This window comes from Chelmon rostratus, chromosome 8 (assembly GCF_017976325.1).
Source record: "Chelmon rostratus isolate fCheRos1 chromosome 8, fCheRos1.pri, whole genome shotgun sequence".
In the NCBI taxonomy this organism is placed as follows: Eukaryota; Metazoa; Chordata; class Actinopteri; order Chaetodontiformes; family Chaetodontidae; genus Chelmon; species Chelmon rostratus.
In genome coordinates this window covers 10565356-10588756 of record NC_055665.1, presented here as the reverse complement: position 1 = coordinate 10588756, position 23401 = coordinate 10565356, and the positions used below count along the sequence as shown (strand labels likewise).

Here is a 23401-nt window from a genome sequence, read left to right as displayed (position 1 = left end):
ATGAACTACTTCTTATAGTGGAAGTGGAGGATGAATGGAGGAGTCTCACAGCCTGAGAACATTTTTCATTTGTTTCTGTGTTTTTGATGTTTATGTGTACTCTGCCTTTATTTCTGTAGGTTGTAAATGAAAAAATTACGGAAGTCTATTGAAAATGTATGTCTTTTTTCCCTGAGTCAATAAACTATAAGGATGCCCAAAACTGCAGGATTTGTGCAATTATTTCCATCCTCATATAACAAAACAGGGAGTCTTCTATAAAAGAGATAAAATCACAAACAGTAAAGATGAATATTCATCGTTTCCTGTGACTCCCCTCCGCATTTAGGTCATTTTGAAATGGTGCAGGAAAGGCAGACTCCAACAGTAGTGATACATACTACTTTATGGATAGATAATAACTGATTGAATTGATATTTCAAGGGGGAAAATGCCAACATAAGAATCTAAAAGGGGGTTTGAAATAATAAAACTGTAAAGGATTCTTGTCTTTACCTTGTTCAACCTAATTTAAACATTGTCTTGACTCTTTGTGCCATAATACGCTTTAAACTGTGCCTGCTTCGGTACAGAAGCTCTGTATTCCCCACAACTGGTGCAGGACAAAGCAGGTCTTGACACCAGAGCAGCGCTGCATGTAATGAAACACACAGTCAACACCTGTTAAACACAGTAACACAAGACCACCAACGGCATGCAGACAATACATGCATAAATACATAGAGTGCACACACAGAGTACATATTCATTTGTATTTAAGAGTGAAAATATAGCTGATGTCTCATATGAGCTAAGAAATTCACAAAGTCTACTATACAATACTTCAACATGGACTACATGCTGGGTGTGTGTGTGTGTTTGTGCATATGTATGTGTGTCATCCTATTCTATGTAATTCATTCAGCACATAACAGCAATGATGGGATCATAGTGGTGTCTGACTTCCTCTCTCTCTCTGTGTGTATGTGTGTGTGTGTGTGTGTGTGTGTGTGTGTGTGTGTGTGTGTAAAAGCGACACCTGCAGTGCCTCCAGTCTACCAAATGTCAGAGCTGAACTCATCGCTGCACTGAGAACATCACATGTGAGTACTGCTAAACATACTGTGTATGTATGCTCATGATTCTACTTGTTAGAAGCTGATTTAAGGGATATTCTTACAGAGGGAACATACATACGTCAAGATAGCAGTACGTCTGCGTATGAGGGCATAATTTGTTTCTATGAATACTGACAAACGACGGTGCCGGAGATCCACTCTCGTAAACAGAAGCTAAGGGGCACCAAGGGCAAGACTGTAGCGCTCAAATCTGGTCTCGTCCGAGGCCACATTTTTAAACCTCTTCGTCTCGTTCCACACACTGGTTGATTTGTCTTGGCCGTGGTCTGGTTTTGTCTGTCTTGCTTGTTTTTTGCCTAAAAAACTTACACAACTGAAGAAGAAGAAGATAAGGCAGAATATGTGGATGCATTGTGATATTTAGCTGATAAAAATACAGAAAAAATGCATCAAGTTAAGCAGCACTGAAAGATTTGCTCTCTGTTTTAGCCTTTAATAATAATAATAATGATAATGCATCAGTCTCGATCTATGCATTTGACCTCTATGGGGCTCAGGTTTGACTGAACTTTGTGTTATGATGTTTCTGATGACAAATCTGAGAAGTATTTCAAAATCTCAAATCAGGAATTCCTAAAATAGAATTGTCTGTCCCTCATTTTCTTGAAGTGTGACGATCAAAACTTGTGCAATAACAGACGTCAACGTTTTGTTGATTTCACAATCGTTAGCATCGATGGGGCGCTACACACAAGTGGTGCTCAAACTAACCGTGTTCTTATGGAGCAAATCTGTCCCTGAATGTAAAAAGTACTAAACCCTGGAGACTGTGAGGGTTCAATCGATAGCTTGTTTCTGTTAAGCAGGTGTTGGTAAGGACCACAGCTTCAAGGCCTGCAAGCTGCAGCCTAAGGGATGATTTTACCCTCCAATTATTTTTAACAATATTTTAAATTCATTCACTGTTGTTCAGACACACTTGAAAATAACTTACTGACACGCTGAGTGTTTCTGTTTGGAAGAATTACTCTGTACACGTTAAAAGATATTCAAAGAGCGATTATTGAACTTTTCTAAGTTTTCACATAATGTCTGTCAGTGTTTCACTTGAAACAGAGAAACAGTCTTTAGAATGGGTTTTGTTTATGTATTTTAGGGCACTAATCATGTCTGTAAAATATTTTCTATGTGTCGAATGAGACTTGCAGTATGCCAGAACTGACCCTTTACAGGTTAATTGCATTGCTCGTTATCTGTTAAGTATACCAGCAGTGGGCTTTCAGTAATGCGTTAAGGACAGCGGCATACAGCCAACTGTGGCATAACATATGCGTGCTTGCTGCAGTCCACGTATCTCATGTTGCATACGGCGCATATGGATGTAAAGTGACTGAAAAATTCAACACATCACATATTTCTGCTTTTAAAGAATCAAACGCGAAAGAAACGTGGAGAAAAAGTGAAGCTTTGAAACAGATCTCGGGCTCGTGTTGGGTTTGTGTCTGTCAGTTCGTGTTTCAAACGTTCCGTAACAAGCTGCCAAATGCTGTCACATCTGGTCTGAATCTGAAATAAAACAAATGAACGGTGAGCTCGTATGAAGTGTTTTAAAAGCAACACTGCGAACTGATACTGTAGTTCAGTCACAGAGGGAGCCTAAAAATTTGGTCCCAAGTATAACAAAATAGTCTGTGTATAAACTATATTATAACATATGACGCACATGATTTACTCTTTTTACTTTAGGACCATAAACACAGGAAATACTAAAAATCCTATCAGTTTGAACACTGTTCAGGACACAACGAAATGGCTGATGTAACACGGCTAGAGAAGTACATTTACTGTTTATGGTGCTGACACAGGCGTACCTCTGCCTCTATAATAAATCCAGAAGCCTTGTGAACAGACGCGGTACGAGAGATGACCAGTTTAGCCATATAAGGGGTTAAAATGATGACCAGTTGACTGATGAGTGCACGTTCACATTTTGTACATTTTGGCATAATGTTCATTTGTGATGCAGGCCAACGATGGATTGACTGCTGCCATTAACCCTTTATATTTAAAGTGCTTTCTTCACGTTAACACATTTTGTATATTTGGATTGTTTTCGTGTGTGTGCACTTGTGTTGCTGTGTGTCCACCTGCCTTGGATTGCCCACTGAGGGACGGATGAAGTACTTTGAACTGAATTGAACTGAAAATATGGTTGATGCATATAATGCAATATAAGCAAATGTGCTTCACAGTTGTTACCAAGGTGCATTAATGCTAATTGTTTAATAGCGTTAATGGCCGCAGATAACTTCTAACGTGTTAGTCCGTGCTGCGTTCACTGCAGCTGGATGTAGTCGAAACATCCATTAGTTTAGAAGGAGCCACCTCAGCAGGCCTGAATTATGTAATATTGTGCTGTCATTACAGAAGACAGTTTTCTTTTGTGTGCACATTTAAAGCTGTGACCGTTTGTTCCAAACAATCTTGCTCAAGATTTCTTACGGGACGACGATGCCGCACAAGTTGAAGGTCAGCGATACGTTTTTGCTGTGTCGGCTAGTCGCTGCGGCACATTTTTATTTGAAATTAAACAACGAGAATCTAAAGTTGATGCCAAAGTGACGCCCCAACACAATTTTAGTGAACAAATTACCTTTTAAAAAAACAATATGTGGTTGCGGGTTTGCAGTCAATGAATGCTTTGTGACCAACAGAACAGCAGCAGGCATTTAGTATCTTACCTGGCAATGATCTGCCAGACCTGTGCTGCCGCGATCTTCATGCCCTGCTTGTTTTTAGGGCTTTTACCACCAGCTTGACCTCAAGTGACTGACTTGGCTAGTCTATAACATCATGTCTGGCCATAGTAAACTACTGTTTAAGACCATTGTGCTGCTGTGCTGTCCCAGAATTCAGGGGACCGCACACAAACGGCTGTGAGTTCTGCACAGCCCGCCCAATAACATTCTCAAACACAGATGAAGCTGGAAGTCAGCACTTTAATCTCAGTCATGTGCTGGAGTACGGAGGCAAAGTAATGAAAAATGTGTAACTTAAGGTGTTGACTACTTCATACACAGTGAAAGACAAAAAGTCATGTGTCCTCTCTGAGCGGCGAGGAGTGTGTCAGTGTTCATATTTAGAGGTTCGATGTGTATTCTTTGTCTTTTCTGTAGGCGATCACCAAGCTGTGTTTCCCTAACTCTGTACTCTATGAAAACATCTTTGCTGCACTGGGGGTGTTTTCATATGAGACAATAGGATTCCCTTTTCATGGCTATTACTCAGTTCTCTTTCTCATTGTCTGTCTTACACAAATGAGCACTCACACACACACTCATGCAAAGTGAAACTGATATTTCTGAACCAGCGTACATCCCTCCCTCTTGTATTTCCATTGGGGTTGTACTTCCATCAGTGCAAAACATCAGGAGCCAAGTTCATGTCAGAGGATGTCGTTTCCAGTACCTGAGAAAATAATGACGTACAGTCTATACAGTTTATTTACTGTGAACATTAACAGGAGTAACACAAAGCCACGTTAACAACTGGTACACATTAGCAGTGTGGCAAACACAATGCTGAAGGTCAATCAGCAGCATTTGTTGACATGTGAGTTTTCAGGAGGCAGCTAACAGGACTCCAAACTGCTCCAACTGCAGGTGTGAGCTGCACACTTCATGACTTTTAAACAATCCACAATCCTTCATTTTAAAATGATCATCTGATTCGGGTGATTTCCCATTCTGTAAACTCCCCTCAGGTCGCGCAGGTTTCAGTCATCAGTGTTGATTCTGAAGAGTGGAGTCAGTGTTTCAGCAGCTTGAAATTCTACCTATCTTGTTTGTCGCTGCATTTGTTGACAAGGCGATGACGCTCCAGCAGTGTTGCTAATGTGTGTGAGCTTTGCAGCTTTAATGTTAACCTGCTAAACAAGAGGACGGTTCCCAGTAGGCCAAAGGTAAAGTGCACCGAGCCAGGAAATGAAACATAATGCTGAAGCTCTTACTGTGAGGTAGATGACAGGCAGATGAGGAAGATGACAGGTAGATGAGGAAGATGACAGCACCTGTCCGTTAAACAGTGAGGTGTAATACACAGTGGTGGAATGTAGTGTGGCACTTAAGTGCAAATTCAAGGCAACTTTTTGCAACTTTATACTCCTACTGTGGTAAATATTGCTGTAGTTACGAGTTACTTTTCATGACAATTTTCATACCCTTCCTGTCCAGTAAAAACCACGTATCTCCAAATTTGGCAATTTTGAATTAGTATTTTCCGAGGAAATTCTCCGACTTCTTATTTTAAATAAACAACCAAAAAATCCCCTCCTGGTTTGCTGGAAAAAGCACCATCGCAAAGCAGAAAACAGGCTGAAAAGTTGCCGTCTTTAGAGATGCGTGGTTCTCGCAGAGCAGCGACGCTACAAACATATGAAGATCTTGTAGAATATGACGCATTGCTGCAGATTAAACTAGCCAGCAGTCTATAAAGTCGGTAAAATTAGCTCAGCCTTTAACATCTACAGCAGTAAAATGCAACGTACACATTAATGCAGCAGTGATATTAAAAACATCATGTGCTGTATCGTGATAAAACACTGACAGGCTCTGACACCTCATCTAAAATTTAATGATGATACTTATATGCCTTCATGTGAGTAGGTTTTCGAATGCAGGATTTACTAAGCAGCTGATGGTTCGTCTGCTACCATTGGAAACACACTGTAACTCCCTGTGGTAGCACTGCTGCTGAATGCTGTGTGTTTTCTACCATTTACGTGCCACAGAGTATCCTTGTACTGTGAGACACGGACCTGACAATAAAGACTAATTCGATTCCTGATTCGTGAATGTTGAAGTAACTTGAGTGATGTAGTAAAGCCGTTTTTGTGCTGTGGAGTTAATTACATCTGCAGACAAACTGTAGCCACTTACAGGATGCTTACAGACTGGCCTTCCCAGAACGTAGCGTAACAAACTCGAATGGATTTTGTCAACCACTCTGCTGTGAATGTTCCACCTTTTTACTTCAAGTGAAGAAGTAAAACAAATGCTACTCTGAGAAAATACACTTTGGTTTTTTTTATTACCTTTGTTTGAGTTGACAGTGCAAAGATTGACGGAAAACGTAGCACTGCTGCTTCAAGCAAATGCTTCATAACGTCAAATCTTGCGCATTTAGGTTCGTTTTAGAGCTCAACATTATGCAGCATAATACAGTGCTAAATGTACATATATGAAGCCTGAATGTGCTGTGGTGCTTCAGCAAAGAAACCTTTATAGATGACGTTGAAATCTGATTTTTATTGGAGGGAGTTTGCAGGAAAGCTGCTTTGCTGAGAGATGGTGTAAAGCTGATCACAGGGTTTGCTTTTTAATCAGCATTTTGAGTCTGTGACTCCGTTCAACTACCTCCACCCTCCACGGGCAGCTGTACTTCTGACAGTAATTTGGACGCAAGATTTGGTCAAATTGATTATTTCCAGGAACGCAGTGCTGCAGAAATATGTACTGCACACATGCATGTAGGCGCTGTGGGACTGAAAAGCAATGTTTCCATGGTATAACCAACGTCACCGTTCAACTCAACCTCAGCACATCAGCTTTATGTTAATGACGGATTTACAGTAACAGTTTGCTTTAACATGAACGATGTCCTGTTGAACCATGATGCAGTTTTCCTATGACATAAACCATTCTGCTCAGTTTGCATTCATTAGGAATAACACACAAACATGACTTGACATTTACAACCTATTCCAGCCCTGTTTGCGTTGAAATCTGAGCTACCTGGAACATATTAGACGACAGAAGAATCTATTTTTTTCCATTCTGATGCAACGATTATGCAGCAGCCTACAAACAATACAGTAGCGCACAAGAAGAACTTCTGGTGAGTGGGAGAGATCTGTCTTCATCTATTGTTTCACAACTGCGAGGTTTCAAAGTAGCTTGAATGAAGTTCCCCTCATAACAGACGAACTGCTTTCAGTCATTGAGCACTGAATGTCAATTGTTTCTCATTCTTAACCTCTTTTCCACTGACATTTTGTTTGTATCTGAAACATAAGAGCAGTCGCAGACTGCACTTTCCCGTCCTCGCAGGGCTTCAGACTTCCTCCAGCGTTTCGGCGACCTGCCTCGGTTAAATCATTCGTCTTACTCGAAATAAAACAAACTCAAAAAGAGTCAGAGACACAATTTGGCGATTGCATGGCGAGGGAAACCCTTTGTAGGAGAGAATGGGGGATGAGGACAGAGGACATGCATGTGAAAAAGTGAATCACCCTTCATTCTTGCTTGTGGCCCACACTTTTTGTCTTTTTCTCTTTCAGTAATGACACGATGTGGTACACACGCCCTCGTTAGGTGTGTGACTAATGAGGGAGTCCTCACTTTCAGGTGTTTTCCATCAAAATCACAGCTCAAAAAATAGCCATGCCATCCACCGAGCGACAAAAACCTGTCAAATTTGGACCCGGTCTCTGTGACGGATTCACTTCCTGATGTTCTGTAAGAGAACATCCATTAACGCCAGGCCTAGACATGCTTCTGTGTGGTAGCCATGAGTTGAACTGTCTATTCTACGGAGCAAACAAAAGGCTTGTTTCATTTCAGACTCAGAGGGAACAGAAGCAGGTGTGAGCCCTTCATGAAGGCAGTACAGAGGCAGGCAGACAAACCTCAGAGAGACACATGAGACGTGTGCGAGATGTTTTTTTGTCCTTGTTGTGGGTTCATGTCGCTAAACCACCTCGGCAGTGTGCTTTTGCACTTCTGGTCCCTTGACTGATCCCTGTAGCTGTCAGCTTGGGACGAGTGCGACAGATCACCTCATTAACGTACGGAGAAGAAGCTCTGTTTTGTCGTAATGCCTAAAAAGTAACATTTTATTGCGGCAGAAGAGGAGATTCAGCACATCATCTTCAAGCTATCTGTATTTTAATTACTTTGCCCTGTCTGCTTCTGGCCCACTGAAGCCTGCAATCCAACAAAAGTGCCTTGTTTTGCAAAACTTTCTTTCGGGGTTTTGAGCATTAATGAGCAGATTTTCAAGTGATCAAGGTTTGCTGAAGAGAAACAAACAAAAATAATGTCAACTGTGGCTGCCATTGTAGTTTCCTTTACCTTTCCAGAAAGTGCCAAACCCTGCAATTGGTTTGAAACATAGAAATGTTTATTAGAGGAGGTTTGCTTCCCAGTATTAACTCCTTCGATAATACAAACTCAACGCAGATGTAGCTTCGCAGTAACAGTCTTGTAGTTGCAGCTGTGTGTATTGCCTCAGTAAGGGTCACAATAAGCTGTTGGAGATCAAGCGGAGGGGCACAGATGTTTTATTAGCGATGTACTGAGTGCAGATGCGACGCTACAGCAGGTTAGGAGTGGAGATGAGCACAAGCAGATGCTTGGCTCCCGCACAGGTGTACATTTAACCAGTAAGTGGTGCAAGAATTACTGTGTCGTGCAGTGTGTAATCTGAAGTTTATCCTGCAGAACTGACAGCAGTGAAATGTGACATGAAACGCTGGTTTTACATTGAAAGACACCATAATGTATATTTGTGTGAAGCTAACAAAAAGCTCATCTTTTCTTACAAACAAAAGAGGAACACTCATTCCTCATTGGGCTCATGGTCCACCAAAACCAACTCTACACAAGACTATATTTAGTTAGTATTAATTTATTTAGGGACAAATGTTGGTCGTCACACACATGAAACCTGCTCTTTCCATTGTTAAATCCCCAGACTGCTGTCATCTGCTCCATTAATTCTGATCAGCCTGTAAATCATCACAGAACACTATTTCAGCATTGATCAGAACGGAAAACAAGAATTAGATGAAAACATTCAGTGGAAACTCTTCGTCTCTTCAACCTGCGCGGACTGTTTGGCGGGACTTTCGTTCACAAACATGCGGGATGAGGATTTTGTTAAAATTCCCAGACCTTTGTTTAAATTCCAGTCACATTCTTTTTTACTACAAAAGATTCGAACATGAAATGCAGGGAAATGTGTTTAAAATGACGTACATAAACTTTAGTGCGGTCTAAAAGCAGTGTGATATATCGTCAATGAAGCGCTGAAACAAGCAGGTACAGGCGGGTTATCAAACAGCGAAGGAAAAAAATAAAGGTGCCAAATTTTTGTTAATATTTGCATTTATTTGGTTGATATTCATTATTTTTACATTTGCAAAAGCAGTTAAGCTATTTTGACCAGACAGAGATCAGGTTTCTCAGCCAACAAGGACTTTTTGTTCGTCAGCTGAAAGACAAATCGCCCTTCAGACTCGATACCATTTTAACATCCATTTATCTTGTTGTGAACTTAAAGACGTGATGCAGCTTTCATGAAAAGTGAAGTCCAGACTGATGGTAGGGCAGTGTGTAAAAATGAACGCAGGGACTGGTGTTGGAGCTGCAACCAGGTGATGTTACAGAGGATGAAAAACGCTGACGGTTGTGTTATGTTGTTATATTTATTTCAGCAGATGATGATCACATCTGCTCTGCACAGTCGTCGCAGCGCCACAGTTTCTTCTTCTTACGCACTTTCTCCGACTGTTTGTTTTTAGGATATGGTGCATTTTTAATTTGCATTTATCAAATGCTTTCGTGGAGATTGGTCCAGCAGTTCATGGCTCGAATTCCGATACACTAATTATGGATCTAAATCAGTACAATTAAATGACCAGGGGAAAATCAACTGAGCAATTATAATAAATTAGGCCGTAAGCCACCCATGTGCTACTTAGAGCGTGCTAAAGATAGATAATGAGTCCAGCGAGACCCTTCATAAATTTGGGGACGCATGTTATCAGGCAGCACTCAAATAGCAATTTTAGCCAATTAAGATTAGTTGTTTGTTTGTTTATCTATTGGGCAGATTAAAAAGTAAAAAACAGGAAAAAAAAGAAAATCACGAGTAAGTTATAATTTGCTGATTAAAATATGGCACCATTACGCTGCCCAAATGATTTGTCTTTTTATCTAATGTTATTAGGCATTTTTGTCCTAAACATCACATTAGGCAATGAGTTCAGACTGTTTTAACATTAAAAAAGCAGCACAGGGATGAGATTGTGCCCTCTTCCTCTGTAACAGCCAATCAAAGGTCATTGTTCTGATTCTGGGTTTGATCGAGGACTGTGTGCTTTGTTTCCAGACCAATCATCGGTGAGGGAGGTGCAACGGCACTTAAAAAGAAGGCTTGTTTGATAAATATTCAACATTTTCACCTGACTCCAGATCACTGAACACAGAGGGACACTTGGCACTCAGCAGTGAGTATATTGTCATTTGTTTTCAATTAAAGCTAAATATACTTCAAAATGTGTATGTTTAAAAACTAATTACTGCTGCATACACCAAATATCTGCGTCAGATGTTTTCTCATGCCTGATACTGGTTTTGGATCATGAACCTGTAAAACCTCAGCAGGACCAGTGGGGCGGAAATGTCACAGTGAGTTTTATATGTTCATGTGATTACAGGTGCAAGACGGGACGTATAAATCTAAACCACGTACGTACCCTTTAAACACAACCCAAATATTAAACAGATAAAATAGATTTTACGCCATGTTTTTCGGTTGCATTTGTTGGATTTCGTCTTTCGAGATTCATGGTTTGCTGAAATTCACATGTAGTTAAAGAAAAGGCAGTTGCCCGCTATACAATTTACAAATTATGAAGGTAAAATTCATAAATTCATGAAATTTTTTAAGTTCTTATATTAGTGTGTTTTTTTTACATGGACCTTTTAAAATAAATTTAAAATCTCATTGAGATTACTGCTGGAAATTAATAACAGTCACTCTAATTTTGGCATAATTTTGTTTCCTGCTTAAACTGAATAAACTCTATTTGTGATTCATTGAGAAATACATTTTAAAAAGTAAGATGATGTTAAATACAGCACCAAATAATGATTTAAATACATTTCAGTCAGTAAATTCTACTGTAATCCTGCCTGTCCTGTGTTTTCTCTCTTCTTTTTCTGCTCCCTCCTCCCCTCCTTCACCTCCCCCACTGTGTTTGACCTTCACCCTCCCCTCCCGCCTCCACCTCTGCTTGTTGTTGAGGCTCCATCCAGACGACTCGTACGCTCGTCTTGGTTTCTGGGTTCTAGCTCCACAGGTGCGAGGGCTCTGAACGTCTGTTTATCATCAATTTCCCTCTGTCTCTCGTCTCACCTTTTACTTATTTTCTTACCAACTCTGATCTCGGTGCTAATAAATAATGCAACGGTATTTATTTTCTATCAAATCTCAACTGGCAGATTTGAATTATAGAGCATTTTGACATGTTTACACTTCTTGGGTCTTTTATAGATACACTGGAAACAACAATAAATCATTTTTTGTGAGACGTTTCTCCTTGACACACATCACCTCAGACTTTAATGTTTAATGCTGCGTCTCTTGAGGTCTATTTGACAACCAGGCACCTTAACTTTCTTATGTTTTAAGTGTCAGGAACCAGATGGAAGATGATGACATTTTAAAAGCACAAATAGAATTTTTTAGTGTTGAGATTAGTATAAAAAGAGTTTTATGACCTTTATAAATTTGATATATTTATCTTGATATTTACCTTGATACTTTTAGGCCAATAACTCATTTTCACAGGACATTTTGCATCATTTGGGAACAGACTGCCGATGGATATTTGGGTCGGTGTAGAGATGACAGGAAACGAGGGGGGAGAGATATTAGGAATTATACGCGATAAAAGTCTATGGCTGCAAGCACCGCGGAGACATCACACATGGCGCCTCGACCCCTGGACCACCAGGGTGTTCAAATATTGATATTTTTATACCACAGAAATATTTGTCAAAATCCAGTACAGGCCTGATAAGCACTGTTGCTGTGTTGCTGTAATAGCGTAAGAGGGAAGAATACATTGGTGAAAGTAAATGAGTACAACAAATGATCTAAATATATTACAAATGTAACTCAATTTGACTATTATTTTCCTATTTATTAGCTTATACCTGATTGCAAAAAAGTGTGTTAAACAAAAATAAAACAGAACTTGCTGATCCTTTTTAACATATACACAATACTCGGTTGAAAACAGTACAAAGACAATACATTTAATGTTTCACCTCATCAGCTTCACTGATTTTTGTAAATATCTGCTTATTCTGAATTTAATGCAGCAACATGTTCAAACAAGTTGGGACAGGAGCAACAACAGACTGGGAAAGTTGTGGAACGCTCCAAAAACACCTGTTTGGATCATTCCACAGGTAATCAGGTTGATTGGTAACAGGTGATAGTATCATGATTGGGTATAAAAGGATCATCCTGGAAAGGCTCAGTCGTTCACAAGCAAGGATGGAGCGAGGTTCACCACTTTGTGAACACATGATTGTATAGAGGATGTTACTACATGGGCTCAGGAACACTTTGTAAAACTGTTGTCAGGAAACACATTTTGTTTGCAAATGATTGCATTCTGTTTTTATTTACATTTTACGCAGCACCCCAACTTTTTTCTTGTTGCCATTCTATATTGTTTGGTCAGTTGTCGTAATTTCAGTTAAGGTGACGACAAATACTCAAAAAAACCAGAAGCTGCTCTGATTTTGATGTGAGATTTTATTTGATCACAATGAAAAATAAAATCTTGACTAATAATTCTCTGATCTTAGTCTCTTGCGCTCATTTTTGGCCTTAAACGCGGCTCAAAGTTGTAAGACCCAACCGCTTTATCTTTATCATGGGATATTGACTGATCTCTGAGGATACATTCATGATCCTTTGAAAATGCATTTGCTCATTCGTGATTTAAATTTGATCATAGAGATTTCATTCAAAAAACAGATCTGAAACAAAACCTATATCAGGATTAGATCAGATCAACAATGAATAAAAGCAGCGATAAAAGTCTTTGAAAAGACTTTTTGTGCTCAGTCCTGACATACTGTATACACTGTAGAGAAGCAAAGAGAAAGAGAGATAAGACAGGGAGAGAGAAGAGAGTGACATCTACCTTAAACCACAGTCTAGGTGTGCTGCCGGTGCTGTGGTGTCTTTTTTTCTCTCTTTATAAGCGTGGAGGGATCCGTCTTTCGTGGAACAGGGGAGGAAGAGAGGGGGTGTGAGAGGCACAGGGGGAGGACTGGGATAAGAATCTGCACCTTAACTAAATCAAGGCCCACCACAAGGCAGCATACGCTCTGTGTCTCTACCCTCCAACATTTGTCTGTTTCTTCTCATCCAAAACCCACCACAGGCCGCCTACTCTCAACTCACTCAACTCTTTGTCTTTCATCTTTTCAGATCTCTTCAAATCTGAGACCACCACAAACCCCTCTTTGCTTCCTGCGGAGTGATTTCCCCTTGCAGCAGAATCTGAGAAACATACAGAATCATATGATAACGTAAGAACGTCTCTACAACATTAATATGTTAAAGTAATATTTTTCAAATATTCTTTAAATACAATTTTCCAATAACTTTTTACATCAAGTCGTCTAATGCAACTTTTTCTGCCCACAATTCAGTTTATTAGGCTCTCCTGTACAATCTAATGCAATCCAGTTCAAGAAGAGCAACAAGTCACTGAGGTGTTGGTTCAACTCTGTGTTGCAGTGTTGTTAGCGTTAGTGCCAGACTGCATTTCCATAGACCGACGAGTGCTTCTAATATTCTGTCCCCTTAATTTTTGCAGACAGATTGTCAAGAAAAATGTAATATAATGCAGTCTTCAACAATATCACTACTGAACAGGCTCTAAAATAAATACAGAAATAAACTATTTTAGAAATATAGAGCAACCAAAAATTAATCTTAGTTTGAGGTTCACATTCAACGCAGGGTTTTTAACTCGGACTTGTAGAATACACATGTTTAAGACTGCGTTAGTGAGATCTCTCCTTCAGGAAGACAATCTTAATCCATTCATTATGAATAATTTCAATAACAATCTTTGATCAGCAAAATCCAAAGAGAAAGCAGCATTGTGTATGAAGCTAAATAGCTTGCCGAGTGGTAATAGCACAGAAACTGCTTTGGCAAATGTCTTTAATATCCTCAGAAAAAGTGCTGGTGTTCCACAGGGCTCTATACCTGGTCCACTCCTTTTCCCACTGAACACGTTCCTACTTGGCCAAATTATACAACCACATAGTATGAAATTTCATTGGTACGCCGACGACACACAATTGTATTTTTTTTTTTTTACAGTTTAAACGACTAAATATTGGACTTCTTAAAGATTACTATACCTTGGATGACTAACAATTATTTGATATTAAATGAGATAAAACAGGAATTTTAGTTATTGGAGCTGAGTAAATAAAAAAAAAGAAGGGGTCTTAAAATTCCAGCTCACCTGCAAAACAAGTTCAATGAGAGACAAAGACTTAAGGCGTCATTGAAGATCATAACTTGAATTTAAGAAAGCTCACTGACCACATTTCTCCCCTAACCCTAGAAATGCAGCAAAGGTTCAACCTCATCTAACATGTTCCAACACACAGAAATTGATTTATGCTTTGGCCCCGATTGACGATTGCAGTGCACTTTTGCTACGCAAGAGATCATTGAATAGACTTCAGCTTTTAAAAAATGCAACTGCCTGCAGTCTAACTAAAAGAAGTAAAAGAAAGATTACACCCATTTTAGCATCTTTACACTAACTCTATTTCTTTCAGAATCAATTCTAATTTTAACATTTGATCAATAGTTTTATCACATTTTTGTAATACAATTTTAATGTAAAGCACTTTGAGCTGCATTGCACGAAAGTTGTTACACATACAAATAAAGTTTATTATCATCATACAGAATTTATATAAATATGAAACCTGTATTTTTCTAAATTCACAGTTTTCCAGACGTGCCACTGAGATGAAGAACTTAATTCAATCCGTCCTCATCCTCATTCCTGTGCTCTTGTCAACAACAGGTAGGATGCTCTGAATGCAGATGATTCATTTATTTTGACTTGGAGACAGTTTGGTTTTGTGCAACAACACATAACGTCCTTCTCACTCTCCTAGGGGCAGAGGAGGTGATATATGCTCAGCTGGGAGACACAGTTTCCTTTAAGCCTCCAGTGGACCCTCAATCAAAAATTTATTATTTATACTGGTATTTTGGTAACCTTGAACTTGCATGGCGGAATACCTTTGGCGCAACCGGGTTCAACAAAGGTGAACAGTGCATATTCACAGATATAATGACATGTTTTCACCATCAACAAATGAAACAGGTCTAAATTATAATTAGACAAAATGCAAAGTAAAATTTGCAAATAAAGCTACTCTAAACAATAACAACCATTTGCCTTGCAGATAATTGGAACAATACGTTGTCCTTGTCTGACGACACACTGATCATCAAAAACTTCCAACACTTCGGTACTTTTGTCTGTAAACTGATTAAGGGTCGTGACACAGTCGTGGGCAGCCGCATATATAAAGTACTCAAACTCAACGGTAAGGATCAAAATAAGGTGACATGATGAGTTCAGTCATGCCACACGTATAATAGCTATTATACTTCGTACAAAACTAATTTAAGTAGATGTCAACATTATCTATAGGCAGACATATTTTGGTTAAATCTAGTGCATGTTTTTATGCAATATGTTGTTCAAATTAAGTGCTATTTTGATGTTTCTTGACATTTGTTGACATTTTGGGAGGTTTCTACATAACTGCAGCAGCATTTCTGTTTGTTAAACTTTGAGTTGAGCCAAATTGAAGCCAAAGTACTGAATTATCGACAACATAAAAAAAAAAAAAAAACAACCTTTCAATAATTTTCATCACTTTCGTTCGGCCTTCTTTACCCTCCTTTCTGTTCTAGTGAATATGAACCCACCCAATCCCGTGCTGCTCGACGAATCTCTATCTCTGACGTGCAGTGTAGAGAGTCCCAAGAAGCCACAGATACACTGGCTGAATCCCCAGAAAGAGAAACTGAAAAGCAACCAAGGACGACTCACACTGAGTGCCACAGGCCAGCACAACGGCCAGTGGACTTGTGTCGTGACAGATGATGGAAGAGAGAGCAAAGCCGAAGTCTCCGTTATGGTTATCTGTGAGTTACGGTGTAGGCACATGTATACATTCCAGCTGTGTACTCTCACCCTGAAGATAAGTTCACCATTATTTCTTTTTTCTTTCTTGTTTAGACCTCTTACCACCTCCTTCACGTACTCAGTATACGTCTAAATCCTCGCCTCTCACCATCCCCTGCTCCTATCCCTCCCACATCCCCTGGGAAAAAATCAAATCTAAGGGCATCCAGCAAGTTCACTGGGACTTCCTCCCAGGCTCGACTCTCAATTCTGGTGATCCTCAGAGGCTCTACTCCCTTTCTCTGGAGGAAAAACCGACCTGGGAGGCAGACCAAGACAGAGGACTGAATCCTGTGCAAAACACCATGAAAGGAAATCTGTCTTTGACCAGAAAGCAAGGGAATGAGGAAGATGGAGGAGACTATACGTGCACCCTGAAATTTAAAAACGGTGTAACTCTGAGCAGGACTGTGCACGTAAATGTGCTGCAAAGTAAGTCAAAACTAATTGCTTTGCACAAGCACAGCCTGTGTCGCACTCACATCTGTCATATGAATTTTTGTTTCCCTGTTCTTTAGTTATCGTACTGTCCTCATTTATCTTTTTGATGTCCGTTTTCTTTGGTCCTTCCTAATTGTCATGCATAACAAGTTGGAGAAAGTCGTCTCTTTGCCACCTCTCTGCTTCTGCTCCGTGCAAGTGTTTTCATCTCTCCGCTGCAGAGTTTATTTGGAAGTGTCCCTGGTGTGACATGGGTCTAATTCAGTGGCTAATACACTTGTCTAGCTCCGCTTGTTTTAATAGAGTATAACGAGCTTTCCCTCTGCCAGAAGAGTGTGATAACGCAATGAATTTTAATTGGTCTTTGTGTTCTGAGGATTCACGTTGTAAAACTAAGATTTATCATCTTTACCCAAACTATTATTTGACCGAGGACACTGAAAAGGAAAAAGTCCACCGATCTGATGGAATAATTCAAGGCAGGGGTGTAGTCCCTCTGCAATTTTTGTGTTGCTCTCCAGCTTCGCCCCACTGGAATAACCACCACCTTCCACCAGACTAAATTTCACTGAGCATGTATTTAAAAGACTGCCTGTTTATTAAATATGATGCTGTAAGTGAATGTTGTATACTGGTTATGAAAGATGAAAGGTTGCAAAAAGGAGTGTTTGATTAGTGTTAGTTTGTTGTTGGATGTAAAGCATGCACGGAATCATAGGACGTGGTTGCCCAGTTGCAGGCCTGGTCCTGGTCTATTAGGTTTCAGGGAATGCGGTTATACATTTTGGCTTTTAAATTTGAATTTATATAATGATGCCTGACAACCAATCCCAGTTATCCACCAAGCTACATTTTGTACAAAATACTAACTGGTCAAATGCATTGATATCTGGATTGTACCTGTATAACTTTATTTAGGGCTGCAGCTTATGATTGTCTTCATTTGCAAGTTTTGTTCTCAATTGATCGATATTGTCCATAAGCTGTTTAGGGACAGCGGGAATGTCGACCTACCAGCAAAGATGTTCAGTTCATTATAGTAGCAGTTTCAGGGGAGGAGCAAGTATTCACATTTCAAGGGCTGAAGGCAGAGAACATTTGGCAGTTTTTGTTTTTAAAATGATTTGAATGATTAATCAACTATCAGAATAGTTGCAGACTGATTTTCTGTCCATCGGCTTGTCGAATGGTTGACTCACAGTTTCAGCTTCAAAGCAGCATTAGTCAGTTACCATAACTGACTGATGCTGCTTTGAGCATACATTTCTTCATTTTTGTTGTGCAGTTTTGATATTGATGCTGTCTTGAAATGCTGTGTTTCCGTTTTATTTTTCTGTTTTTTTGCATTTGGCAAGTCTTGCTGGCACGCCGCAGCAACAGAAGCCAAAGGCTCAGTTGGATTCAGATAGTAAATGCAGAGGAACGGAGAGGTTTTGTTAGTTTACTGCACAAGGCTTTCCCAGCCTGTCAAAAAATGGAAAATGTTCTCATGCATCTTTGTTGTGATGAATATATTTCTTATATCTTTGTTCTTTCTTTCTCCCCTTCTCCCATTCTCTCACCATGCAGTCATCTCCTCTGCAGGGACAGACTTAATTTCTGGCCAGCAGGTCAACCTGAGCTGCAGCATCGGCCGTCCGCTGCCGTCCGAGCTGCGGGTGAAGTGGTTCCCGCCTACACGATCGTCCCAGCCGTCTCTGCTCTCTGACCATCACCCTGCACACCTCGCCATCCCGGAAGTGGGTACAGGAGATGGCGGGAAGTGGAGGTGTGAGCTGTGGCAGAACAACACACGACTGACGTCGGCTGTGATAACGCTGAAGATCGGTGAGTGCAGGAAGTGAGAGAGGGGCAGGAAGTGTGACAGGGCATGACCTTGTGGCCGCAGTCTTCTTTACAACAGAAACTTGGTTTTACATGATGTGTTCTCTGTACTGTACACAGTTTGATGACTCTCTGTCTCTGTTGTATGCAGAACCCAAGACGACTGTGTGGATGCTGGTGATCATATGCAGCGTCACAGCCATCGTAGCCCTCCTCCTCATCCTCGCTCTCGTCCTCTGCCGGCGCAGACAAGTACAGTTAAATCATCCCTATTCCTTCTTGTTAGATCACACTGGATTATTAGCATGGCATTAAGAGCTATCTCTCTTCCTCTGTATTTCTCTCTCTCCCTGTGGCTGACATTAGCAGAAGATGAGACACCTCAGGCATCGACTCTGCCAATGCAAAAAGTGCGTACCACCCATTTCCTGGACCGATGAAATGGCTCCAAACACACATTCACACTCATCAGCACTGAAATCTGAATGTCTTTTCGCCATAGGGTGTTTTATGAAGATACAAACTTTAAGAAGATAAACATCTTCAATTAGCTTTTAGCTGCTGTGTGTCTCCTTCCACGACTCAAACAGAAACCTGTGATTTTGTGTTTCAGCCCCAAGCCCAAAGGATTCTACAGAACATAATATCACCCAGAAAGACACCTTCAAGAGGACATCGCAACCAATTGAATTTCTGTCCAGATGACATGGATTTTTCAGTCGTATCTTTCTGCGCTATGAACCTCTGTTAGGTGTGTTAGATGAGGCTCTGAAAGTTTAAAACAAAGTTCAGTCATTCTTAAAAACTGTGTTATCACAGAAATGTATTTTACAGGTGTACATATCAGCCAGTTTGGATTGTTTTTATATTTGGAATTTCTAAAATTGATTTCTTAGGGACTTTTCTATTTTACAGGATTGCTCTATATACTATATACTGATGTTCCATTTAATCACTTTAACTTTATTGTTTGTGGTTATTACTGTTGCTCATTGTTTGTGTTGTACTCTCTTTCGTTCACATTGTTTTCAGATTTGTCCTTTTGTAATAATATGTAATATATTTTTATGATGTTCTGTGATACTGCTTTGAAAGGCTTGGTTACTTGCGTTTATACAGTAAATCCTTACAAATATGTTCTTTGTAAAAAAAATCAAATGTTGATACCAAACAGATAAATTAGGATTCTTCTTTACTTAAATCAAAATAGGACTCTTTTGTCAGAGAATTGTTTATTTGTAGATTTGCCACTGAATTTTTTCAATAAACAGTCAATATATGACATAATTGAATGGTGGTCCTGCAGCAGTGCGGTGGGGCTCACACAAGCGGGGTGGCGTCCATCTGACAGATTCGGGGATACGTGAAGGAACAGGGCACATCGTACCAGCTGTGAGTGTAGCTGTCCACCACGGCGCAGTCCTCTCCCTCCGCCCCACCGGTCTGGTTGTTGTCTGGCTCTGATGGCGTCACGCTCCAAAATCTACAGAGTGACCAGGCATAAAAAAAATCAGTGTTTGTGTGTATGTGTGTGTGTGACTATCTCAGTGAAGCTAGATTCTTAACTTTGTGCACAATAAAATGTAATTCTTATGCAGTGGTGGAATGTAAATAAGTACATTTGTACCTCTACTCCACTACATCTCAGTGGCAAGTGTGCAGGGGTAATGATTGATGCAAAGCATGCTGTGTGTCTGTGCAAGCTGCCCAGTGTTCAGTCAGGACTTATATGATATTATGCAGGACTAATCCCTATTTGTCCAGGCACAAAATTTGTCAACACACATTTCCTAGCCAAATTTTTTGTCCATATAGCAATGTGGTTCTAGGGAGGGCGATGTTAGTCTGTTTATCAACACTTTGGTCTCAACAACCATGGGATGAATTGCTATGAAAGTAAGACATTTAGGGTCCCCAGAGGATGAATCCTTGGCTCTCTAACCCGCTGACTTGTCCCCTAGTGCCACCATGAGGTTTTGTGTGAAATGATTTATTGGATGGATTGTACTAATGTCTGCACTGTTTGTCCAGTACTAAATACCTGCAAAACTAATCACATCCCCATCAGAATCAGCTGTACTTTAGTGCCGAATTGCAAACAGTTGATATGTGAACATGGTAAACATTATATCTACTAAACATTGCCATGTCACCACTGATTCTAGCATTCAGCTGCTTTTAGCATTCTGCATTTGGCTCTGCCGTGCCTGCAGAGCCGTTAGCGTGGGTTAGTCTCAGAGTATTATTGACAAGCGGCAGGGGTGTTGACAGTGGCCAGTCACTGTTGGAAACAGCCAAGGTCTGTTATGTGCAAACACACACAGACAAGAATAAGCCCAGACGTTTCTGCTTTACACTACATCTGCTCAACAAGGTCGACTCACACACTGGAAACATTCCTGAAGGTCTTGGCAAACTCAGTGAACCTGTCAAAGTTACATTCACTAATTTTGATCCTCATGTCTGGCTGGTTTTCAGGTGTTTCCAAAATTGCAACCTGTTATAATGCTGTCCTCTAATGTGAATATGCACAAGCTAAATCTCGTGTAGGAGTGACACTGCATGCTATCTTTACAGCATGTTAGACGCAGATAAATGACATGAGGGCAACATCACAGGTCTTCACTATAAGTCTGTATATCCTGCAAACTGAGGCCATATAGGTGTTGCAGTCGCAGAGTCATGCAATATTTTTAATCATTGAACCTTTGTAGGGTGCTTGAATTTGAATGCATGGACGTGCATGTACCTGCTTATGTGGTAGTAAGTATAGTACTTACAGGATATTGTCTTATTATGTCAAGATTGTTTAAATTTCAGTCATCGCATACATACGCGTTGTTAAGTTCTGACTTGTCCACCCATGTCCAGTTTCCTTCACTCTCAGCGTCAGTCAGTCCGATCCAGTAGTGTGTGTATATCCCTCCAATCCTCTTGCCTTCTTTTTCCACCGCTTCCTAAAAATGTATTTCACCCAAATGTATTGACCTTCGTCAATTAACAAATACATTCAAATACAGACAAAATGATATGCATATATATATTATTCACAAACACTTACATGCTGCTCTCTGGTGGTCAAGATGGCAAGATGGCTGCCAATCTCTTTACACTTCTCTGCACTCTTTGACCAGTCCCACTTGTCAGTGGCGAGGAAGAAGCACTGGTCCCCTACATGAAGCCACTTGTCGGGACACTCAGTGGAGCAGCTGATCACTGTGGGAGAGTGCATGTGTTAAACAAACCTGATTAACTAAGGAAAAGTAAAGTTTGCAGACGGCTTACAGAAGAGTACAGAACACAATAATGTATATAAACACATGATGAATTATCGTCCATCTGCTGGAAGAGGAAAGTACCTGGAGCTGAGTAGTTGTGGGCCATGTTGGAGTACTGCTTACACAAGTCTCTGTACTTAATCGACAGAAGGTCTAGCTTCAGCTTTAGTAAGGCTACCTCTTCCTCTGGACTGTCTCCAGGACGAGAGGAGGCTTCAGAAAACAACAGGCCGACAAGAACACAGAGGATGGCGTGGCCTCTGAATCCCAGGGCGCCTGAAGAGACAGATAGCAGATACAACATTAGGGGGCATGCAAACAGACCCGCAGACATCCTTTGTGCACACTGTATAGGCGGTCTCACCTTTGCTTTGGATGAGGTTCATGGTGTCTGCCGGCTGGTAGAATATCCCAAACTTTGACTTGCTCCTTCTGCTCTCTGGGTGTTTTATACTGCAGTTTGTGTACCAAAGAGAAGGGGACGGAAAGTACAGATTGCACAAATCAACCAGACAGATTGGAGTGTGCACGATCATCAAAGCATGTAAACTCAGATGGTGCAATATCTTGTAGCCAAACCATTGACGGCCTGCCATATTGGATTAGATAAACATTTGATGATGGAGCTCTGGCATGCAGGTTGGGCATTATTTACCGTTACACGATCAAAGGTCCCTCTCTGTCTTCTTCTTTTTTTTTTTAAACTGGCAAAGATGGCGGCCTGAAAAGCATGACTCAGCACTGATTTGCACAGTGTGTGTGTGTGTGTGTTGGAGGTTATTTGTATTCTCTTCGTTAGTAGAGCAGCTGCAACAATATCACCTCTACACCACACGCACTCACACACACCAGATGCCCACGCTGTTGCTCCAACAGACTGTCGACATTTTTTTTGGTATATGTCCCATTTATTATTTTCTTCTTGGCACTTTATTCCCAGAGCAATTGTCAGCTCTTCTACTTCATGAGGTTTTGTTATTCAAACCAAACTAATTAAAGTAGAGGAGGAGTATTTAGTGTTTATCTGCGTGTCCATTTCAGTGACTTACTGGGCTAAAATTTGTGGTTGCACATTACCACAAATTCCCATTATCTAAAAATGTGTACTTTCTGATTCAGAGCTTAGTCCTTCTTTCTGAACAACATACACACAGCTCCCAGTTGCTTTCCCATCATAACCTTGTCGCAGTTCCAATTACTTTTTTTTTTCCAATTAATGTCGGGTAGTCAAAGGTACTTCCTGTTTTTTCCCCCACCTATTTGTACATGCTCTTTTCTCCTGTGCTGACTCAAACGCCCACATTATTTGCTGTATCATCAGTCACACATCTGTCATATCCAGAATTTTCTCCAAACAGAGCTTCAGAATGGCGAAACAACTGCGATTATGCAACACAGGGCAACAGCAACAAGCAGAAATGCACCATGCAGAGCCAACAAATAAGGCAAGAACAGCCCAGTTTGGGTTCACAGAGTCCTTTTCAGAAAACACCTGACAAAAAGCTGAAATTCTTTAGTTGTTGGTCCAGAGCAGTTTAACTAAACAGCACATCTCCGAGCACATTTCTTGTAGTGCTGCAGCAGTGTTGCAGGCGGGGGGGACGTGCCTCGATAAATCAACCAGCAGAGACAAATTTAATTTCAAGGAGAAATATTGCTGCTTGGGAGAGGAGATACCAAAGCCTTTAGGGACC

At 40.5% G+C, this 23401-nt stretch overlaps 2 protein-coding genes across 5 annotated transcripts; one reads left to right on the top strand and one right to left on the bottom strand.

The window, feature by feature from the left end:
- Window positions 1-1048: 1048 nt before the first annotated feature.
- cd4-1 (CD4-1 molecule) lies at window positions 1049-19999 on the top strand. 4 transcript variants are annotated; one of them, XM_041941999.1, is made up of 14 exons: window positions 1049-1082; window positions 10230-10347; window positions 10558-10588; window positions 11159-11202; window positions 13356-13456; window positions 14907-14985; window positions 15080-15232; window positions 15374-15517; window positions 15891-16124; window positions 16219-16596; window positions 18175-18432; window positions 18581-18681; window positions 18796-18839; window positions 19043-19999. In XM_041941999.1, exons 6-14 carry the CDS (start codon window positions 14928-14930, stop codon window positions 19071-19073), a joined length of 1401 nt encoding a protein of 466 aa, XP_041797933.1. In that variant the 5' UTR covers window positions 1049-1082; window positions 10230-10347; window positions 10558-10588; window positions 11159-11202; window positions 13356-13456; window positions 14907-14927; the 3' UTR covers window positions 19074-19999. The 4 variants fall into 4 exon arrangements, with proteins under 4 accessions (XP_041797933.1, XP_041797932.1, XP_041797934.1 ...); XM_041941998.1 differs by lacking the exon at window positions 11159-11202; XM_041942000.1 differs by lacking the exons at window positions 10558-10588; window positions 11159-11202 and having other exon boundaries at window positions 18799-18839.
- LOC121610146 (C-type lectin domain family 4 member E-like) lies at window positions 19645-22163 on the bottom strand. Its single transcript, XM_041942111.1, has 5 exons — window positions 22072-22163; window positions 21789-21983; window positions 21491-21645; window positions 21265-21386; window positions 19645-19912 (listed from the first exon to the last, which is right to left on the bottom strand). The coding sequence occupies exons 1-5, from the start codon at window positions 22091-22093 to the stop codon at window positions 19750-19752; spliced, it is 657 nt and encodes a 218-aa protein (XP_041798045.1). The 5' UTR covers window positions 22094-22163; the 3' UTR covers window positions 19645-19749.
- Window positions 22164-23401: the final 1238 nt, after the last annotated feature.